Source organism: Orycteropus afer, unplaced genomic scaffold (assembly GCF_000298275.1).
Source record: "Orycteropus afer afer isolate SDZICR_OR568_19922 unplaced genomic scaffold, OryAfe1.0 scaffold00031, whole genome shotgun sequence".
NCBI lineage: Eukaryota > Metazoa > Chordata > Mammalia > Tubulidentata > Orycteropodidae > Orycteropus > Orycteropus afer.
In genome coordinates, this window is record NW_006921618.1 from 13,597,077 (window position 1) to 13,616,052 (window position 18,976).

Genomic DNA, 18,976 nt, shown 5'->3' on the forward strand with positions numbered 1-18,976 from the left:
ATGTCATGGATCAAGGAAGGAGAGCTGTCACTTTGGGAGCGGTTCTGTGCCAACATCATAAAGGTGAGCAATAGCCCAGGACACAAACTGGCCTTCTGGTCATTGGGTAATTTTGTATGAAAACCTATTATTAAAGTTGAACGATCCATAACATTGAGTGGAATTTAGCAAGGGAACATGAAGTCTTAGAATTGCAAAGTAACTTCCAGGTCTGTGTTTCTAGCAGATTATTGTCCTAACTAACATTTTCAGGTCAGGAAGTCCAGGGCCTCCTAATACCAAATGATGGTTCTTCTTTCATTGTTGAGCAGCAGACTATTAAGCCTTCTTTATAAAAAACTGAAATTTGTTTCCCTAGAACTTTAATCGATTGTTCCTAGTACTGTCCTCTGGATTTATTTAGAATAACTAATCTTTGATGTGATAGTAGAGCATAACAGTTAAGAGTTTGGGCTTAGGAGGACAGACATAAGTGAAGTTCTGTCACTAACCATGTGACTTTAACAATTATAGGATGATTGTTGTTGTTGTTATGTGCCGTTGAGTCAAACCCGACTCATAGCGACCCCTCCTTGGATTTCGGAGGCAGTATCACTACGGAAGTAGGATTGTCCAGCCTTCCTTCTGAGGAGTGGCTGGTGGGTTTGAACCGCCAGCCGTCTGGTTAGCAGACAAGTGTCTTAGCCACTATGCTACCAGAGCTCCCAAAGGATGATTATGAGGATTAAATGAAACTTACATATAAAACACTTAGCACAGTGTCCAGCAGTTCTTAATTACTTTTTTCCTTTATTATTTCTTAATTTATTATTATTATTATTATTATTGGGGCTGTCTATTAGCCATTTGAAATCTACAATCACTCTATTTCCTACATATTCCTTATCTCCCCAAATCTTCCTTGGGCTTTTTTTTTTCTAGGAATCATGATATCCTGGGCTTGAGACAGAGATTTAGTTTGAGAACAGGGCCAGTCAGCTTGTTTTTGCTGTCAGCCATGGGCTGTCAAGCAGCTGGTAACAGTGAATGTGTGAGTCAGTAAGCCTTATTCCCACACACACTCACACACAAACGCCAAATGATCGCTAGCAGGTGGAAATGAAAGTATCTCCTTAGGGAACCACTACAGTTATGTGTTGTGAATAACAAGCGGCATGATTTCACTGGATTTTGTTTTTTCAAATGCTACTTGTAGTTAACAAAAGTAGAAAATATTGGAGAGGTGCCTGGTGAAGCAGTCATTGAAGAGCCCTTCCAGGTGAGGGAAAATAGACTGAGGAGTCCTGTAAAAATGACATGGCTAGAAGGCATCTGCTCTCCTCTAACTTCACAAAGGGGAAGGAATGTAAAAAATCAGCAGCTTAAGGTAGATGTCTGTGAAGCAGAGATCAGACATGTCTCCACCCTCCAACCTTTATACCAGTTGTGACACTAACTGTCCCTCCCATGGCACACTTTGCTTCTCTGCTGGGTTTGATAATTTGTTGGACTGGCCACAGAACTCACAGACGATACTCACAGTTAATAGGGTTTATTAGGGAAGTAACAGGTTACAGTTCAGGTTCAGGAATGCTCAGGATGTTGTTCTTCAGTGGAGAGAGCCTCTTCTCAATCGTGGTTGCAGGCAGGTTTTTCTCTGGCACTTGGCCCCTCAACCTGGTCTCTGCCTTGCTCAGGCAAGTGTCACAAAGCTCTGTTAGCTCTGCCGATAAATGCCCCAGAGGTACCCCACTCTGCCAGTAAGCCTCAGCCCAAAGGTGCTCAGCTCTTGCTCCATAGATCAGCAAGCCTGGCTCCCCCAGGTACCCGAAGGCACCTTACTCCACCAGCAAGCCTCTTGCCCAAAGACTAGCTTTCTCGCCCCAGCCCACAACACTGTCTCCTGCCGCTCTCCTGGCTCTGCTGTCGCCATTTTTCTGCCACTGCTCTCAGTCTCCAGTGTTACAGCTGTCTCTGTCTCCTGGGTCAAGGAGGTTCCCAGTGCAGAGACCCTGGGTCTAAAGGACATGCTCTACTCCTGGCTCTTCTTTCTTGGTGGTCGTGAGGTCCTCCTTCCTGTTCTGCATTTGGGATGGTTCATTTTAAGCCTATTGGGATGGCAAAACTGACTAATCCTCTTACTAGAGTTCCGTACACCTTATTGGCATGGCTACACCCCTTCAAGGGTGCTATGCATGTTATTTACATTTTAGCAAGCAATCAGATCCTCTTGATGGGCCACAAGCATCTCGTTTGCATAGTCCCACTCAGTCATTTCGTGGGAGTTACAAAGACTATGGCTTAAAGGGCCATATGAAGTAATTTCACTGGACTGCAAGACTATTTTTGCTGTGCTACACAATCTGAAGCTGCTGTAAGCCAGATAAAAGCTTTCTTTGGGCTTCTAGCCTTTAAAATGTCTTTTTTATTTGTTTTAAAATGGCTCCTGACATTTAAGTTTTTATGTAAAAATCCTGAGTTTTGGCTTTCTTTGAAAAATTAGAAGATTCAGCATTGCCTTCCCCACCCTATATCCTGTGTGGCAGCAGTTGGCTGGAGGTGAGGAGTGGGTGCCTCTTTTATGTGGGGGATGCCTTCTGCATTTAACCATACCCATCAGTATCCTTGAGCCTTTCAGTTGGACTAATGAAACCAAGGTGGTGGTTAATAGTACATGGTTAAAAGATGAACTCTGGAAGCAGATAGACCTACTTTGAATCCCCACCTTACCTGTTCTTAGCTTTCTGACTTGTGTAAGTTAAAGTTATTTGACCTCTCTGAGCCTTGGTTTTTCTACCTGTAAAATGAATATAATATTTGCTTTATAGTATTATATGATAAAGTATAAAAAGTCTAGCATAGTTCTTGGCATGTAGAAAGTGCTCAGTAAACACATGAATAAATAAAAGTGCTTAATACCGATTTATTGAGCTAAAAGCTTAAAATACCCAGTTATCTTCCTCAGGATTTTCATATATATCCCCGGTCTTACCTGCTTTGGGAATAGTGTCCCCCTTTTGCCCTGAAGAGTTTGTAGTATGTTCATCATTTGTCTTACTCCACAGGCAGGCCCAATGCCCAAACACATTGCATTTATAATGGATGGGAACCGTCGCTATGCCAAGAAGTGCCAGGTGGAGCGGCAGGAGGGCCACTCACAGGGGTTCAACAAGCTTGCTGAGGTGGGTGTGGGTGGCACAACTCAAGGTGAATGGTCTGTGGAGGATTGGATTATAGCTAGAAAACCAGCCTCCAAATTTTCTGTGTTTCCAAGAATGTTTTTATAGCTGTTTGTTTTATTGCTTGCTTGCTATAAGTTTCATATTAACATTAACAAGTTAATTGCCCAGTGACTCATCGGAAAATATTAGAAATAAGCACAAAATTGGCTGTTCTTGCTACCTTAGTAAATCAATTGTTTCTATTTTTCTCTGTGCCTCATCCTAGGCCTTGTAGTATGTTCTACATTTATCATGAAATTACATTTATAGCTTTGATAACTTTACTTTCATTTGACATATTGGCAAGTATTTTTCTAGGTTGACACACAATCTTTCAGATGATGTGTTTTAATGACTAGACCATTTCATCTTGTGGATCTGACATAATTTGTTTAGTTGCTCCACTGTTAGTGGACATTATAAATAGTACTGCTTTTAGGAATTTTAGGATAAATTCCTGGAATGAGATTTCTGAGCATAGGCTGGATGATTACCTGTCCTGCTTTGTTCAAGTCTCAGGGATTTCTCAGCAAGCAGGTTTCTCGGTATTAGAACTGGGAAAATGTCAGGCAAACTGGGATAAGTTGGTTACCCTAAGCAAAGGCCATGAATATTTCATGGTTTTAATGCATATTGCAAATTAGGAAACATTAAATTTAACAATAGGAATGGAATATGCCAATCTTTGTGAAACTGAATTTCAGAAGAATGGAAATAATGGTCTGTAGTCCATGAATGCTGGCACAAGAATATGACCTGACGCCAGGTTTTTAGGTTTATTGATTCCAGTCTGTCTTTCATAATTTGAGTAAGAGGTAGTTTTGCCTGGTGCTTAGGAGCTCTGCCACTTCCTGTCTCTGACCTATAGTGAGTTATCTAGCTTCCCTCTGCCTCAATTTTTCATCTATAATATGAGGATAGTGATAATCTCCACCTCAAGAGATGATTTGAGGATTAAACAAGATGGTACATGAAAAGCATGTGGCACAGGGCATGACATATTGAAGAAGTGCTCAAAAAATTGAAGCTGTTGTTATTGATAGCTATATTTGGCTGAGATCAGCAGTAGTGGGTCTGACCCAGTTGTGCCATCCAAAATGGCTACCTTGCAAGGTCTGCAGGGCCTGTGCCTGTTCAGGTGCCAAGTTCTCAATGGTAAGTTTTCTGAGGTGGTAATAGATTTGTTTGTATGCCTGTTAAGGAATCTGAAAGACAGATCTTCAGATCTGTTTTTTCACTTCTGTGCTTGAATGTCTTCCACCCCCTACCTTTCACCTCCAAGCTCCCCATTTCAACATTGTTATTCTTAACCACAGTTTTGTTCTCCGCCTTAGGGAATGGTACTGAGTTAGAGCAGTATGAGTTTTCCTTTTTTAATTGAGTTATAATTTCATACAGTGAAATGTACAGATTTTGGGTTTTGACATTTATATTAGTCTGTTTAACCCACACTCCTGTCAAAATATAGAATATCCCTCCATACAATTCCTTATGCCCTTCTTAGTTGGCCCTTTTTCTTCCTCTTCCCCTAGCTGCCCAGCAACCACTGCTTTGATTTTTATTATTATAATTAATTTTTCCTGTTTTGGAACTTCATCTAATAGAATCATGCAGTAGAGATAGAAAATTCTGATAAGCTTTTCGACTCTCTGAACCTCAGTTTTATCATCTATAAAATAGGTATTATAAAATAAAGCCTGTGGTTACTTGAAAAATCAAATGGAATAAATAGAATCATGTTATCAAGGGAAATTGTATGTGATCCTTCACAGACTATTAAATGTTGCACAGCTGTTCAGTTGTTGCTTTTATTCTTATACATCATCAGTCCTTCAGTCTACCAGGATAATGAAGTTATGCTGTGAGTAATAATACCTTGTGTTTTTATATTGCTCCTTAGCCATTTTAGGAAGGCTAGATTGTAATCCAGTTTTACATATAAGGAAACTAAGCCCCACAGAGGTTAATTGATTTGCCTACAGTTCTATAGCAAGTGCCTGATGGGGTCAGGGACTAGAACCAGTGAAAAGTTCTTTACAGTGAACTACAGTGCCATCAGTGTAGTAGTACTTTTTAAGTTGACATTATTCAGTTTTTTAAGTGGTGGCTTTCTGTTTACTTGGTCCATTATTCTGACATAAGGAAGCACTGCTGTTATCCAAGGTTTTCACAGTTTGAGAGAGGAAGAAAAGTGTGTCTCCTACCTCCAGCACTGAGTCAGGGTAGGAGCACCTCATGTCCCTTCCCACTGTTCCTTTCCTTGTACCCTAGCTCCTTGCCTTCTCCCCTCTCAGACTCTGCGCTGGTGTTTGAACCTGGGCATCCTAGAGGTGACGGTCTACGCATTCAGCATTGAGAACTTCAAACGCTCCAAGAGTGAGGTAGATGGGCTAATGGATCTGGCCCGGCAGAAGTTCAGCCGCTTGATGGAAGAACAGTAAGATGTTGCCAGAGGGGAAGGCGTATTCTTCCGCCACTCCCAGCCTTCCTTAACCCTCATGACTCTGTTTATCTAAGGCTTCTTTAATGGACCCTGTAAATGCTTATAAAATTTGTTAGAAGTCTTCAGTGGCAAATATTAGAAATATATGCTAGTTTTTCTTTTTTGTTTTTTTAAAGGGGGACTTTATTTGAGGCTATAGATGTTTTCCACAGAATGCAAGGACAAGTACAGCCAGCCTCAAGCAAAACTGAAACCAGGAATTGAGATCTATTAAGTAGAGCCTTTTTGTACATTTACTTTCATCTCTCTCTGCAGACCAGCTTTCTCTGCTTTAAGAGAACAGCCAAGAATACACTAAACCCTTTAATTGGCCTGCCTTAGCTCAAATTTCAGGAGCTCTGGTAGCATAGTGCCTAAGGCACTTGACTGCTAACCAGAAGGCTGGCGGTTCAAACCCACCAGCCACTCCTCGGAAGGAAGGTTGGGCAGTCCTACTTCCGTAGTGATACTGCCTCGGAAACCCAAGGAGGGGTCGCTATGAGTCGGGGTCGACTCGACAGCACATAACAACAACAACAATAACAGCTTAAATTTCTACCCTCAGACCAGTACACTGTAGCCTGGGAAGTAGGGTGAAAGAATCATTGAAAAGGTCATCTTGTGCTAGGCAGTCATCCCTAAAATGTTACTATATCTCCTGCATGTTCTCTTGGGAGGGATGGTGTGGTGCATAAGAATACTTTATGGGGAAGCGTCAGCATCGTTCTTAACTTAGGTAAGTTTAGGCTAACTTAGGGAGCAAAACCAGAAAGAATAGTGGAAGTTTGATGGAACCTGGTAGGCTTCAAACTGCAGAGCTCTTACCAGCCAAGACTGCTTAGAAGTCTTCATTACGACTGTTCTCTGCCCAGCTCCTGCTTACACCAGGGCTAGGAAGATGGGAACACAGAGAGCCTAGAGCTCCAGTGGGGCTGGACCTGAAACAGCTCTTGAGGAAGCCAATTCTGTCATTTCTGTCTCTGGGTGAATTTCTGGGGGTGATGGGGATAGGCTTCTCTCTGTTCACATCAGGATGATGAAACTCTGGACCACAGATACTACTCCCGGTCCCCAGCAGAACAAGTGTGGCTCAGAGTTTAAACCCAAGGGTTTGGGGAATGGGATATAGGGGGCACATCCCAGGTGTTCAAAGCCTTGTGTACTTCACACTGAAAGCATGGGAGGGAAGAATGCCTTTGTGAATGATAATGTCTTTCTATATCAGTATACCATCTTACTTTTTTTAAGTGCTTACTACGTGCCAGGCCTTGAGCCTAACACATATTTTTATTTAATCTTCACATTATCCCAGGGGCTCTGGTGGCATAGTGCCTAAGGCATTTGACTGTTAACCAGAAGGTTGGCAGTTCAAACCCACCAGCCACTCCTCGGAAGGAAGGTTGGGCAATCTACTTCCATAGTGATACTGCCTTGGAAACCCGAGGAGGGGTTGCTATGAGTTGGATCCAACTCGACAGAAGTGAGTTTGTTTTTTTGTTTGTTTGTTTGTTTTTACATTATCCCACGAGAATGATATTAGCGAGGAGGAAAGTAAAACCAGAGAGATTAAGGCAGGTATCCTGGATCACACATCTATGAGATAGGCAAAGCCAAGATGCAAAACTGGGTCTTTCTGACTCTAGGTCCTGAGCTCTTAACTACTATGGTGTCCTTCAAAAGATCAGAGACAATTCTGTGTCCTTGAAAGGTCAAAATGCATGTCATATAAATGCTACTGAGATTGCTTGAATCAACCAGTAGTAGAGAAAATGTTCTTATGCTATCATTAAGTCCTGGACAGAGCAAGAAGAAACTTTAGGAGTGATTTTCTAACAATGAGTCATAGAGCTCCAGAACAAGAGTGAAAAAAGAAAACAAAGAGTGGAGGACAGGGTGCCTTTCATTTATCTATTTTATATATTGGACATTTACATAAGATTTTATCTGAAGAAAGAGTTCTCAGGCTGAAAGGTTTGAAAACCACTAGCTTAGTTTAGCTTTATAAGCTGGGAAACTAAAGTGTTAAGAGGAGGGCTTGCCTGTGGTTACATAGCAAGCTAGTGGCAGAGCTGGGTTGGGAATCAAGGCCTTCTGGCTCCTTTCCAAGTTTTTACATTTTTCTTCTTCTCCGTAGACCTCACTGATCCTATGCCTAATGTCTGAAAATAAGCACTGTCACATACTTAACACAAGCCTGTGGAGATAGTGTGGCAGGGAGAGTTATCACCCCCAGTTTACAGAGGAGGAACTGAGGCTCACAGAAGTTAAGTGGTTATGTAAGGTCACACAGCTGGGAAGTAATGGCACCAGGCTTTGAATCTAAGTATTATTAAAATTACTTTGAATTGACTATAGATTATTCACTTGTTTACTGTAGCTCCACTGGGTTCTCCAAAGTACATGTTTAGATCTTGCTTCGTCCTTGAAAAAATGCAGTTGAGGGTTATAGGATGGATACAGTATGGATCCGGACCTTCAGGTCTGGATCAAGGTCCTCAAGGACCTACCAGATACACCCACCCCACAATAGACTTTTTGTTATTAAGCTTCATTTTGCAAACATTCATTGTTCAGTTTCTCCATAGGATTCCAGATGAGGGAGGCTAGTTGGGAAACAGTGAATTCATTTTCCCTGGGTGCAGAGTTTGGGAATTACTATATGGTAGTAGTACAATATCATGATTAAGAGCACAGGCTCTGGAGCCAGACTCCCTAGCTTCAAATCCTGGCTTTCTACTCACTAACTTTCTGATTTTGAGCAAATTACCTAACCTCCCTTTGCCTTAGTTCCCTCATCTGGGAATAGTAATAGTAAAATGGGAATGGGTCAGTGTAAGGATGGAGTGTTTTGGTACATGTCAAGCACTTTGACCACTGTCTGGCACTGAGTAAATACAAATTAATGTCCACTGTCACTATTATCATATTTCACTAGGAGATACAAAAATAATAACACAGCTCCTGCCCTTAAGGAGTTTATTTGCTTGTCAAGATGGGACAGTACATAGCATGATACATAAAATGCAATTTGCCGACAAGGACACATGAAGTGGTGTAACGTGTGGTAGAGAGTTTGAGTTGTCAAAACAGACAGACCTGGGTTTCAGTCCTGACACAGAACTTGTGCCTATATAACTTTGGGCAAGTTGCTTCTCCTATTTGAGCCTCAGTTTCCTGCTCTCAAATGGAATATCACATACTTCTTTCAGAGTTGTTGAGGGGATGCAGTGAAATAATATATGTAGAACAGTGCCTGACATATAGGAAAGCACCCAGCATCTTTGTAGTTCATTATTATCAGAGGCTTGGTTCCCTCCACTTGGGCAGATGCTCTGTCCAACTGCCTTCTTTTCCCCTCCTTGATCAGAGAGAAACTGCAAAAGCATGGGGTGTGTATCCGGGTCCTGGGCGATCTGCATTTGTTGCCGTTGGATCTCCAGGAGCTGATTGCACAAGCTGTACAAGCCACCAAAAACTACAACAAGTAAGTACTCAGATTTCCCCCTTAGGGGCCTGTATCTGTCTTTGACTCCTTGCCTGTTTTTGAGGATATCCTGGGCCTTTCTTGATCTGCATTTGATGCTAGAGGCAATCAGGAGTAGTTTGAGGTGCAACATTATGTTACTTGTGTGTACATTTATACACACACACACAGTTCCACTTCCTCCTTCATGTGGCCCATGAAAACATAAATGTTTTACTTGTGAGGGGATGGGGTGATTATATAGCAGTCCTCATACCTGTCTTTCTGGAGACTGATCTTTTTCTATTCCAGTTCTTTAAACCACGGGTAGGATGACTATGAGAGGTCATACAGACAGAGAAAGAAACAGTTCAATAATCCAAGCTTCATTATGTGTGGCTTTGAAACATAATATGTGTTTGGCAGTGAATTTGTTTTGCATCAGATTTCCTTATTTTGCTTGTGCTAATATCACATGGGTCCGTATCCTCTGAAAGCTGGTGGCAGTAAAAATTAAGAGGGTTAGGAGAGCAATAAGGGTCACTAAATATTTATATTATTAAGAAACTAAAAAAACAAAAACCAAACTCACTGTAGTCAAGACAGTCCCAACTCATAGCGACCCCTCCTTGGGTTTCTGAGGCAGTATCTGAATGGAAGTTGATTGCCCAGTCTTCTGTCCAAGGAGTGGCTGGTGGGGTTGAATTGCCAGTGTTCTGGTTAGCAGTCAGATACCTTAGGCACTATGCCACCAGAGTTCCTTATTAAGAAACTAGTAACATTTATTTCAAGAAAACTTGGAAAAAACAAAAAACTTAAAATCTCACCATTCAGAGGTATCCACAGTTAACACTTGGTATATGTTCTTCCAGGGAAGGAGTGTTCTGTGTCAGTGACTCCAGTCATAGGTCTGTGCTCCCCAGCTTTGCTGGCTCTCTGGTGAATATCTTGGCTCTTCCCTTCTCAGGTGTTTCCTGAACGTCTGCTTTGCATACACATCCCGCCATGAGATCAGCAATGCTGTGAGAGAGATGGCCTGGGGAGTGGAGCAAGGACTGTTGGATCCCAGGTATTCCTAGTTGCTCAGGGATTAAGCCATAAAACTCTTTCAAAGCTGTGTGCTTAGGCCAGAGGTCAAATCAGGCATGCACGTGAAAAGATTTTGGCGGGTCCTCCAAACTTAGAAGTTAAGATTGGCCTATTACAGCCAGAATTTCCAGAATTTCTCTGAGTTTACCACATGCCAAGAACCCCAAAGAAAAAGCAAAGCAGGCAACAAGGATATGGTATTCAAGGGAAATGATGCCTGAACTCTCTGGCAGTATTTCCCATGAGTAGTTTTCTAGGAATGTAGCTTGTTGGGAGTAGAGTCTTTTAGGTCTTTTATGTTACAGTTTTAAGCAAAATTGAGGTGTGTTTCAAAAAACAAAAAGTTGTCAATCATTAACAACATGGTGGAATCCTAATTGTTTAGAGCTGGGAGGGAGTTTAGAAGCCATTCATCTACCCAGGATCTCATGTTATTAGTAATTTAACATTTAATGATAATGTTAGTAAACTAATAATAGCAGTAGTAAAGTAATAATCTGAAAGATATTCCAAGCAATATGTTACGTTCTCTATTTTATTAAATCGCTAACTTCATATGACCATGTATGAGAAATTCAAGTATTTTCGCCATTTTATAGATGAGAATACTGATCTCAGCATTGAAGTGACTTGCCCAAGGTCATTCTGCTAGTAAGTCCAGAGCTGGGGCTCATATCTAAAGCTGCCTAATTCCAGAGTTCTTGTCCTCTACCTCTATCATGTAGAATGTGGAGCCCAGGAATGTTCTGATTCCTTTCTCAGGCGCAATTTGACCTAGGAAACAATATTAAAAAACCAGGCGGTTGCTTGGTGAGAATGGAATTAGAAGGCAGTTTATGAATGCCTCTCCTCCTCAACAGCTGTGTGATCTTTCTGTGCCACATCATTCATTCAACAAATATGTTTTAAGTGCAAACTGTGATGTCAGGAGCATTGCTATGCATAGAGGATACACAGTTGAAAATAAAAACGTGTATTTCCTGCCTTCCTAGAGCTCAAAATTCTGGTAAGGGAAACAAACATTAATCAAGATTATACAAATAAGCATAAAATTATAATGGTGGTTAGTGTTATAAAGGCATTGGTGCATGATACAACAAGAACTTATAATAAGCTATGGACTTGGTAAGGAAGGCGTCCCCGAGGATAAGTGAGCTAAGAAGGAAGAATAAGCAGTAACTAGGGAAAGAGGGGAGTCCTTGAGTGGCACAAAGAGTTAATAGCCTTGACTCCTAATCACAAGGTTAGAGGTTCAGAAACACTCAGAAGTGCCTTGAGAAAGTCCTGGCGATCTACTTCCAAAAAAATCAGTGATTGAAAACCTTGTGGAGCACAGTTCTACTCTGACATACATGGGGTCGCCATGAGTTGGGGTTGACTCCATGACAACTGGTTTTTGTTTTGTTTTGTTTTTTAGAGAAAGAGGCAGTAGTGTGAAGAGCATATTGTTTGTGGAACAACTGTTTAAATAATCTAAGTAGAAAGTGCTTGGAAGAAAGGGAGCTTGGCTTATGGTGATGGTCATGGAATGGCTAGACTGTCAAGAGCTGTGTAGTAGGTAAAATCAAGAGGACTTGATGATGGATTGATTCTGAGAAAAGAATGTGTTATAGATGACTCAGGGATTTTTGACTTCTGAAATGATGGGTAGTGGCAACCGTATGCTGGGGAATCCTAGAAGAAGATCTGGTTTGAAGAGGAAGATCAAGAGTTTGGTTTTGGGTATACTATAGTTGTTAGAGAGAGACAGTGGGTCAACAGCTGAGAAGAGAAGTTGGGATTGAAGATAACAATGTGGAGATCACCTGTATAGGTGGTAACTGAAGCAAAGAGAATGCATATGGAAGTTAAGGAGAATCGAGGGAGGAGAACCTAGAATGGAGGTTTTTTGTTTTTGTTTTTATTTTAATTTTTATTGTGATTTGGGTGAAAGTTTATAGAGCAAATTCACCCTCCATACAGCAGCTCATATACACCTTGTCTCATGACATTTGTTACAATTTACCACAGTGCAACAACTCCCCTTCCACTTCCTCCCCATAGTTACCATTTCCCTGTGTCCTTCCCTCTCATGCGCTCCTGCCACCTGAGCTGTCTCCCTGTGCATACACAGCCCTTCTATACTCCCCTGATTGCTCTCTCCAAGGAGTGTATCTACCTAATATGCCTGTCTTTTGTTTGGCTGGAAGCCACAGGAGTGGGTTCAATTCCAGACCTGAAGGGCAACTAGGGGCCATAGTCTCAGTGGTTCCATGAGGCTCTATCAGATCAACAAACCTGGTCCTTTTTTTCATTTTCAACGATTCTGAGTTTCATTCCACATTGGTCTCCCTCTCTATCCAGGATCTCCTACATAGATCCCTCTCTGAGTGGTTGACACTGGTAGCTGGGCACCATCTAGTTCTTCTGTTCTCATAGTTGTGTAGGCTGAGGATTGCATGGTACACCAGTCCCTTGGACTAATTGCTTCCATGTGTCTTTGATTTTCTTCATTCTTCTTTGCTCTGGATGAAGAGAGACCCATCATTGTATAGATGGCCACTTGCAAGCTTTTAAGATCCCAGTCGCTAAAGTAGGATGTGGAACAGTGTTTTATGTAGTATGTTATGCCAATTGAGCTTGATGTCCCCTGTGACTATGGTCCCGAGCCCACAGGTCCAGCTACTTGCTTCCTTGGCTGTGGCCAAGAAGTGACTACAGCCTTGCCCCTTGTCAGCTTTACTATATACCTGGGAATTCTTACAGAACATGCATATATACTTGTAGAAACATTGTCTGCCAACCCTGTACATGGTTTTGGGCACATTCTCCCCTCCACAGACATACCTAATAGTTCAGTCTGTCCACCCATCTGTCCTCCCGTATATCAGTGTTTGCCTTCACTAACAGTGCAGTACTGTATGTGCAGAAGGATTCATCTTTGTTGTCTGTACCTCCCATGTACCTCTCTTGTCTTCCTCTTCCTTAGTGCCACCATGTTGATCACTCACATTTGGTACATTGCCCTTCTCTTCACCCAAATCAATACATGTCTCTACCTAACAGTGTTCCCTCTCGTCCTCTCCCACCCCTGGTAACCAACAAAGAAAATTTCCTTTCATATATAAACTTTTCTTTGTCTTTTTATAATTACAGACTAATATAATATTTGGCCTTCTGTGACTGACTTATTTCACTCAGCATAATGTCCTCCAAGTTCATCCACATTATGTGGTGTTTTGCAGATTCTCCGTTATTCTTTAGTATTCCATTGTGTGTATGTACCATAGTTGGGTTATCCATTCTTCTGTTGATGGGCACCTAGGTTGTTTTTATCTTTTGGCTGTTGTAAATAGTGCTACGATGAACATGGGTATGCATGTATCTGTTCTTCTCCTGGCTCATCCTAGTAATGGAATGGCTGGATCAAATGGTATTTCTAATTCCAACTTTTTAAGGAATCACCATACTGCTTTCCATAGTGGTTGTATCATTTTACAGTCCCACCAGCAGTGTATAAGAGTCTCAATGTCTCCACATCCTCCCCAGCATTCGTTATTTTCTATCTTGTTGAACTTTGCTATTAGTGCTGGGGCAAGATGGTATCTCATTGTTGTTTTGATTTGCATCTCTCTAATAGCTAATGATAGCTGCCTGCTAACCAGACGACTGGCGGTTCAAACCCACCAGCCACTCCTCGGAAGGAAGGTTGGGCAATCCTACTTCCGTAGTGATACTGCCTCGGAAACCCAAGGAGGGGTCACTATGAGTCAGATATGACTCGACGGCACATAACAACAACAACAACAATAGCTAATGATAGTGAGTGTTTCTTCATATGTTTGTTGGCTGCCTGAATATTCTCTTTGGTGAAGTGTCTATTCATGTCTTCTGCCCATTTTTTAATTGGATTATTTGTCTTTTTGCTGTTGAGATGTTAGAGTTTTCTGTAAATAGAATGGAGTTTTGAAAAAACCCTTATATTGGCTGGGTAATGGAGAAAGAGCCTGAACGGGAGGGAGGAGAAAGAATGAACAACCAGAGAGGTAGGAAGAAAATCAGGGCAGGCAGTATTACAGAAACCAAGAAAAGGAGTTGTTTGGGGCAGGTGGGAGAAGGACAATGGGGCAGTGGTGGGAGCAACAGTGTAGAGAGGTCATTTAAGATGTAGATTGAAAATTAGCTGCTGGGGGAAAAAAAGCAAGGCCGTAGGGAACAGTAGGAGGATCGGATAGAAGAGGGATGTATAAGTAGATGAATGCATGCTATTAGTAATTTTCTAATTCTTGGCTTGGGTGGTAGTTTTATAGTTTATTATACTTGTGCTTTATAATTAATGTGTTTCATATAATTTTTTTTGTGTATCAAATGTTATATTGAAAATAATAAGGGCAAATGTTTATGCTAAAAAGAAGGAAAGATAGCTAACTGGCAGATTTCACGTCTATTTTTGTCTCGGACTAGAATTCTGATACTGACTCCTAGTCCAGCTTACTTTACGCTCATATCACATTCCAGTGTCCACTGAGATATAGCTTCTGCTTTTTTCTTGTCCAACAAGCTTTTCCATATCCACCTTCTCTACCCTGCATGGTTTAGTCACTTGGCTATGTGGGGTTACTCATGTGGGTTAGTCTGGTGTGGCTGGGCAAGGTCACCAGGGTCAAGAGACTGATAGCTCAGTCTCTCAGCTCCTGATGCTTGCTTGGTATTCTGCTCAGATTAGGCTAATCAAGGCCTGAGACAGTGCTTTGTACATTATTCAAATTCAGACAAATCATACATATAACTGAGTCAATGAGCTAATTACAATTAGACTCTACCCTTCAGATAGCTGGAATTTTCCTTTTCACTTACCATGACCACTGTTCAACCCTCTCAATACTGCCCCCCACCACCACTACCACCATGCAACACCCATTTTCATTTCTCCGAGGGTATTTATTTTTCTGGCAATAAAATTAATAGATTGTGAGTAGATGTATAGAATAATAAAATAGGTTGCGCTTAAAGCGTGTTTAATAAACTTTCTTCCACTATAACTGAGTTGCTTTGAGCAGGTCACTAGACCCCTGTTGTCCTCTGTCTCCTTTATAAAACAATAACAATAATAGTAATAATTGCTAACATTGACTGAACATTTACTCTATGCCAAGTGTCTTTGTATTTTGTTGTTGTTAGGTGCCACCGAGTCAGCTCTGACTCATTGTAACCCTGTGCACAACAGAACGAGACACTGCGCGGTCCTGTGCCAGCCTCACAATCCTTGCTATACCTGAGCCCATTGGTGCAGCCACTGTATCAGTCTATCTCATTGAGGGGCTTCCCTTTTTTTGCTGACCCTCCACTTTACCAAGCATGATATCCTTCTCCAGGGAATGATCCCTTCTTACAACATGACCAAAGTAGGTGAGAGAAGTCTTGTCATTATTTCTTCCAAGAAACATTCTGGCTGCACTTCTTCCAGAACAGATTTGTTCATTCTTCTGACTGTCCATGGTATTTGCAGTGCTCTTTGCCACCACCACAACTCAAAAGCATCAATTCTTATTCATTGTCCAGGAGCTCTGGTGGCATAGTGCCTAAGGCATTTGACTGCTAACCAGAAGGCTAGCGGTTCAAACCCACCAGCCACTCCTCGAAGGAAGACTGGCATTCTACTTCTGTAGAGATACAGCCTCAGAAAACCATGGAGGGGTTGCTATGAGTTGGGATCAACTCAATGACATGTCCAGCTTTCACATGCCTGTGAGGCAACTGAAAACATCATGGCTTGGGTTAGGCGCACCTTAGTCTTCAAAGAGACATCTTTTCTCTTGAGCACTTCGAAAAGGTCTTTTGCAGCAGATTTGCCCAGTGCAATATGTTGTGTGATATCTTGACTGCAGCTTCCATGGGTGTTGATTGTGGAACCAAGTAATATGAAGTCTTTGAGAACTTCAATCTTCTCTCCATTTATCATGATGCAACTTATTGGTCCAGTTGTGAGGATTTTCATTTTCTTTTTGTTGAGGTGTAGTCCATACTGCAGACTGTAGTCTTTAATCTTCATCAGTAAGTGCTTCAAGTCACCTTCACTTTCAGCAAGGAAGATTGTGTCATCTACTATTGCAGGTTGTTAATGACTCGTCCTCCATTCCTGATGCCGCATTCTTTTTCGTATAGTCCAGCCTCTCGGGTTATTTGTTCAACATACAGATTGAATAAGTATACAGGATACAACCCTGACGCACTCCCCTCCTGATTCTAACCCATGCAGTATCCCCTTGTTCTGTTCTAATGACAGCCTCCTAGTCTATGTACAGGTTCCTCATGAGCACAATTAAGTGTTCTGGAATTCCTATTCTTTTCAATGTTGTCCATAATTTGTTATGATCCACACAGTCTAATTCCTTTGCATAGTCAATAAAACACAAGTAAACATCTATCTGGTGTTCTTTGCTTTGAGCCAAGATCCATCTGACATCAACAATGATATCCCTTGTTCTATATCCTTTTCTGAATCCACCTTGCATTTCTGGAAGTTCCGTGTCAGTGTATTGCTGCAACCATTGGGCAATCTACTTCCATAGTGATTCTGCCTCAGAAATCCAAGGAGGGGTCACTTTGAGTCAGGTCTGACTGGGCGGCACATAACAACAATAACAATAGTAAAATTTTACTTGCATGTGATGTTAATGATACTGTTCGATAATTTCTGCATTCTGTGGGATCACCTTTCTTTGGAATGGGTACAAATATGGATCTCTTCTAGTCAGTTGCCCAGGTAGCTGTCTTCCACATTTCTTGGCAGTGTAGCATCCATTTGTTGAAACATCTCAATGGGTATCCCATCAATTCCTGGAGCCTTGTTTTTTGCCAATTCCTTCAGTGCAGCTTCAACTTCTTCCTTCAGTACCATTGGTTCTTGATCCTATGCTGCCTCCTGAAATGGGTGAACATCGACCAGTTCTTTTTTGGTACAGGGACTCTGTGTATTCCTTCCGTCTTCTTTTGATGTTTCCGGCATCATTCAATGTTTTGCCCATAGAATCTTTCAATATTGCAACTCTGAGTTTGAATTTTTCTTCAGTTCTCGCAGTTTGAGAAATGCCAAGTATGTTCTTCCCTTTTGGTTTTCTAACTCCGAGTCTTTGCACATTTCATTATAATAATTGACTTTGTCGTCTCCAGCCGCTCTTTGAAATCTTCTGTTCAGCTCTTTTATCTTGTCATTTCTTCCATTTGCTTTAGCTGCTCTCTGTTCAAGAGCATGTTTCAGAGTCTCTTCTGACATCCTTTTTGGTCTTTTCTTCCTTTCCTGTCTTTTTAATGACCTTTTGCTTTCTTCACATATGGTGTTCTTGATGTCATCCCACAGTTTGTCTGGTTTTCGGTCATTGGTGTTTAATGCATCAAATCTATTCTTTAGATGGTCTCTAAATTCAGGTGGGATATAATCAAGGTCATATTCTGGCTCTTGTGGACTTGTTTTAATTGTCTTTAGCTTCAACTTGAACATGCATATGAGCAGTTGATAGCCTGTTTCACAGTCAGCTCCTGGCCTTGTTTTGGCTGAAGATACTGCACTTTTCCATTGCCTCTTTCCACAGATGTAGCCACTGTGGTTACTGTGCATTCCATCTACCGAAGTCCACGTGTGTAGCCAGTTTATGTTGTTGATAAAAGATATTTGCAAGAAATAAGTTGTTGGTCTTGAAAAATTCTATCATGTAATCTCCATTTCTATAACCAAGGCCATATTTTCCAACTGCTGATGATTCTTCTTTGTTTCCAACTTTTGCATTCCAGTCACCAGTAATCAGCATATCTTGATTGCATGTTTGGTCAGTTCATCTTTGGCTTTGGTGATTGATGTGTACATTTGAATAATAGTGGTATTAACAAGTCTTCCTTGTAGCCATATGGATACTATCCTATCACTAACCGTCAGGATAGATCTTGAAATGTTCTTTCTAACAATAAATGTGATGCCGTTCCTCTTCAATTTGTCATTCCTAGCATAGCAGACCATTTGATTGTCTGATTCATAAAACCAGTCCAATTCAGCTTACTAATATCTAGGATATTGATCTTTATGCATTCCATTTCATTTTTGACAACTTCTAATTTTCCTAGATTCATACTTTGTGCATTCTATGTTCTGATTATTAATGGATGTTTACAGCTGTTTCTTTCCATTTTGAGTGGTGGCCCATCTGCAAATGGAAGTCCCCAAAGCTTTACTCCATCCATGTCTTTAAGGTCGACTCTACCTTGAGGAGGCAGCTCTTCCGCAGTGTTAATTTTGAGTGCCTTCTGACCAGAGTGGCTCATCATCTGGCACTATATTGGATGTAGTTTCAGGGCTATTCATAAAGTTTTCCAGTAATAGATAGTGTTTCACTGCTATTCATAAGGTTTTCACTGGCCAATTCTTTGAGTAGTGGATGACCCCTTCCTTCTTCCAAGTCTGTCTTAGTCTGGAAGCTCCACTAAACCTCTCCACCATGAGTGACCCTGCTGGTATTTGAAATACTGGTGACGTAGCCTCCAGCCTCATAGCATCACGTAAGCCACCACAGTATGACAAATTGACAGATGAGTGGTGGTCTTTGTATTTTAGTGTTACTATAATGAAGATAGGAGCTCTGGTGGTGTAGTGCCTAAAGAATTTGAGTGCTAACCAGAAGGCTGGCAGTTCAAATCCACCAGCCACTCCTCGGAAGGAAGTTAGGCAGTCTACTTCCATAGTGACACTTCCTTAGAAACCCAAGGAGGGGT

At 41.4% G+C, this 18,976-nt stretch overlaps 1 protein-coding gene across 1 annotated transcript in view; it reads left to right on the forward strand.

The window, feature by feature from the left end:
- DHDDS (dehydrodolichyl diphosphate synthase subunit) overlaps positions 1-18,976 on the forward strand; it is a 35,042-nt gene continuing 16,066 nt past the window's right edge. Inside the window, exons 1-5 of the mRNA XM_007935770.1 lie at positions 1-63; positions 3,045-3,161; positions 5,495-5,637; positions 9,050-9,166; positions 10,113-10,214. Coding sequence (XP_007933961.1) covers positions 1-63; positions 3,045-3,161; positions 5,495-5,637; positions 9,050-9,166; positions 10,113-10,214 — 542 coding nt within the window. The remainder of the gene's footprint in view (positions 64-3,044; positions 3,162-5,494; positions 5,638-9,049; positions 9,167-10,112; positions 10,215-18,976) is intronic.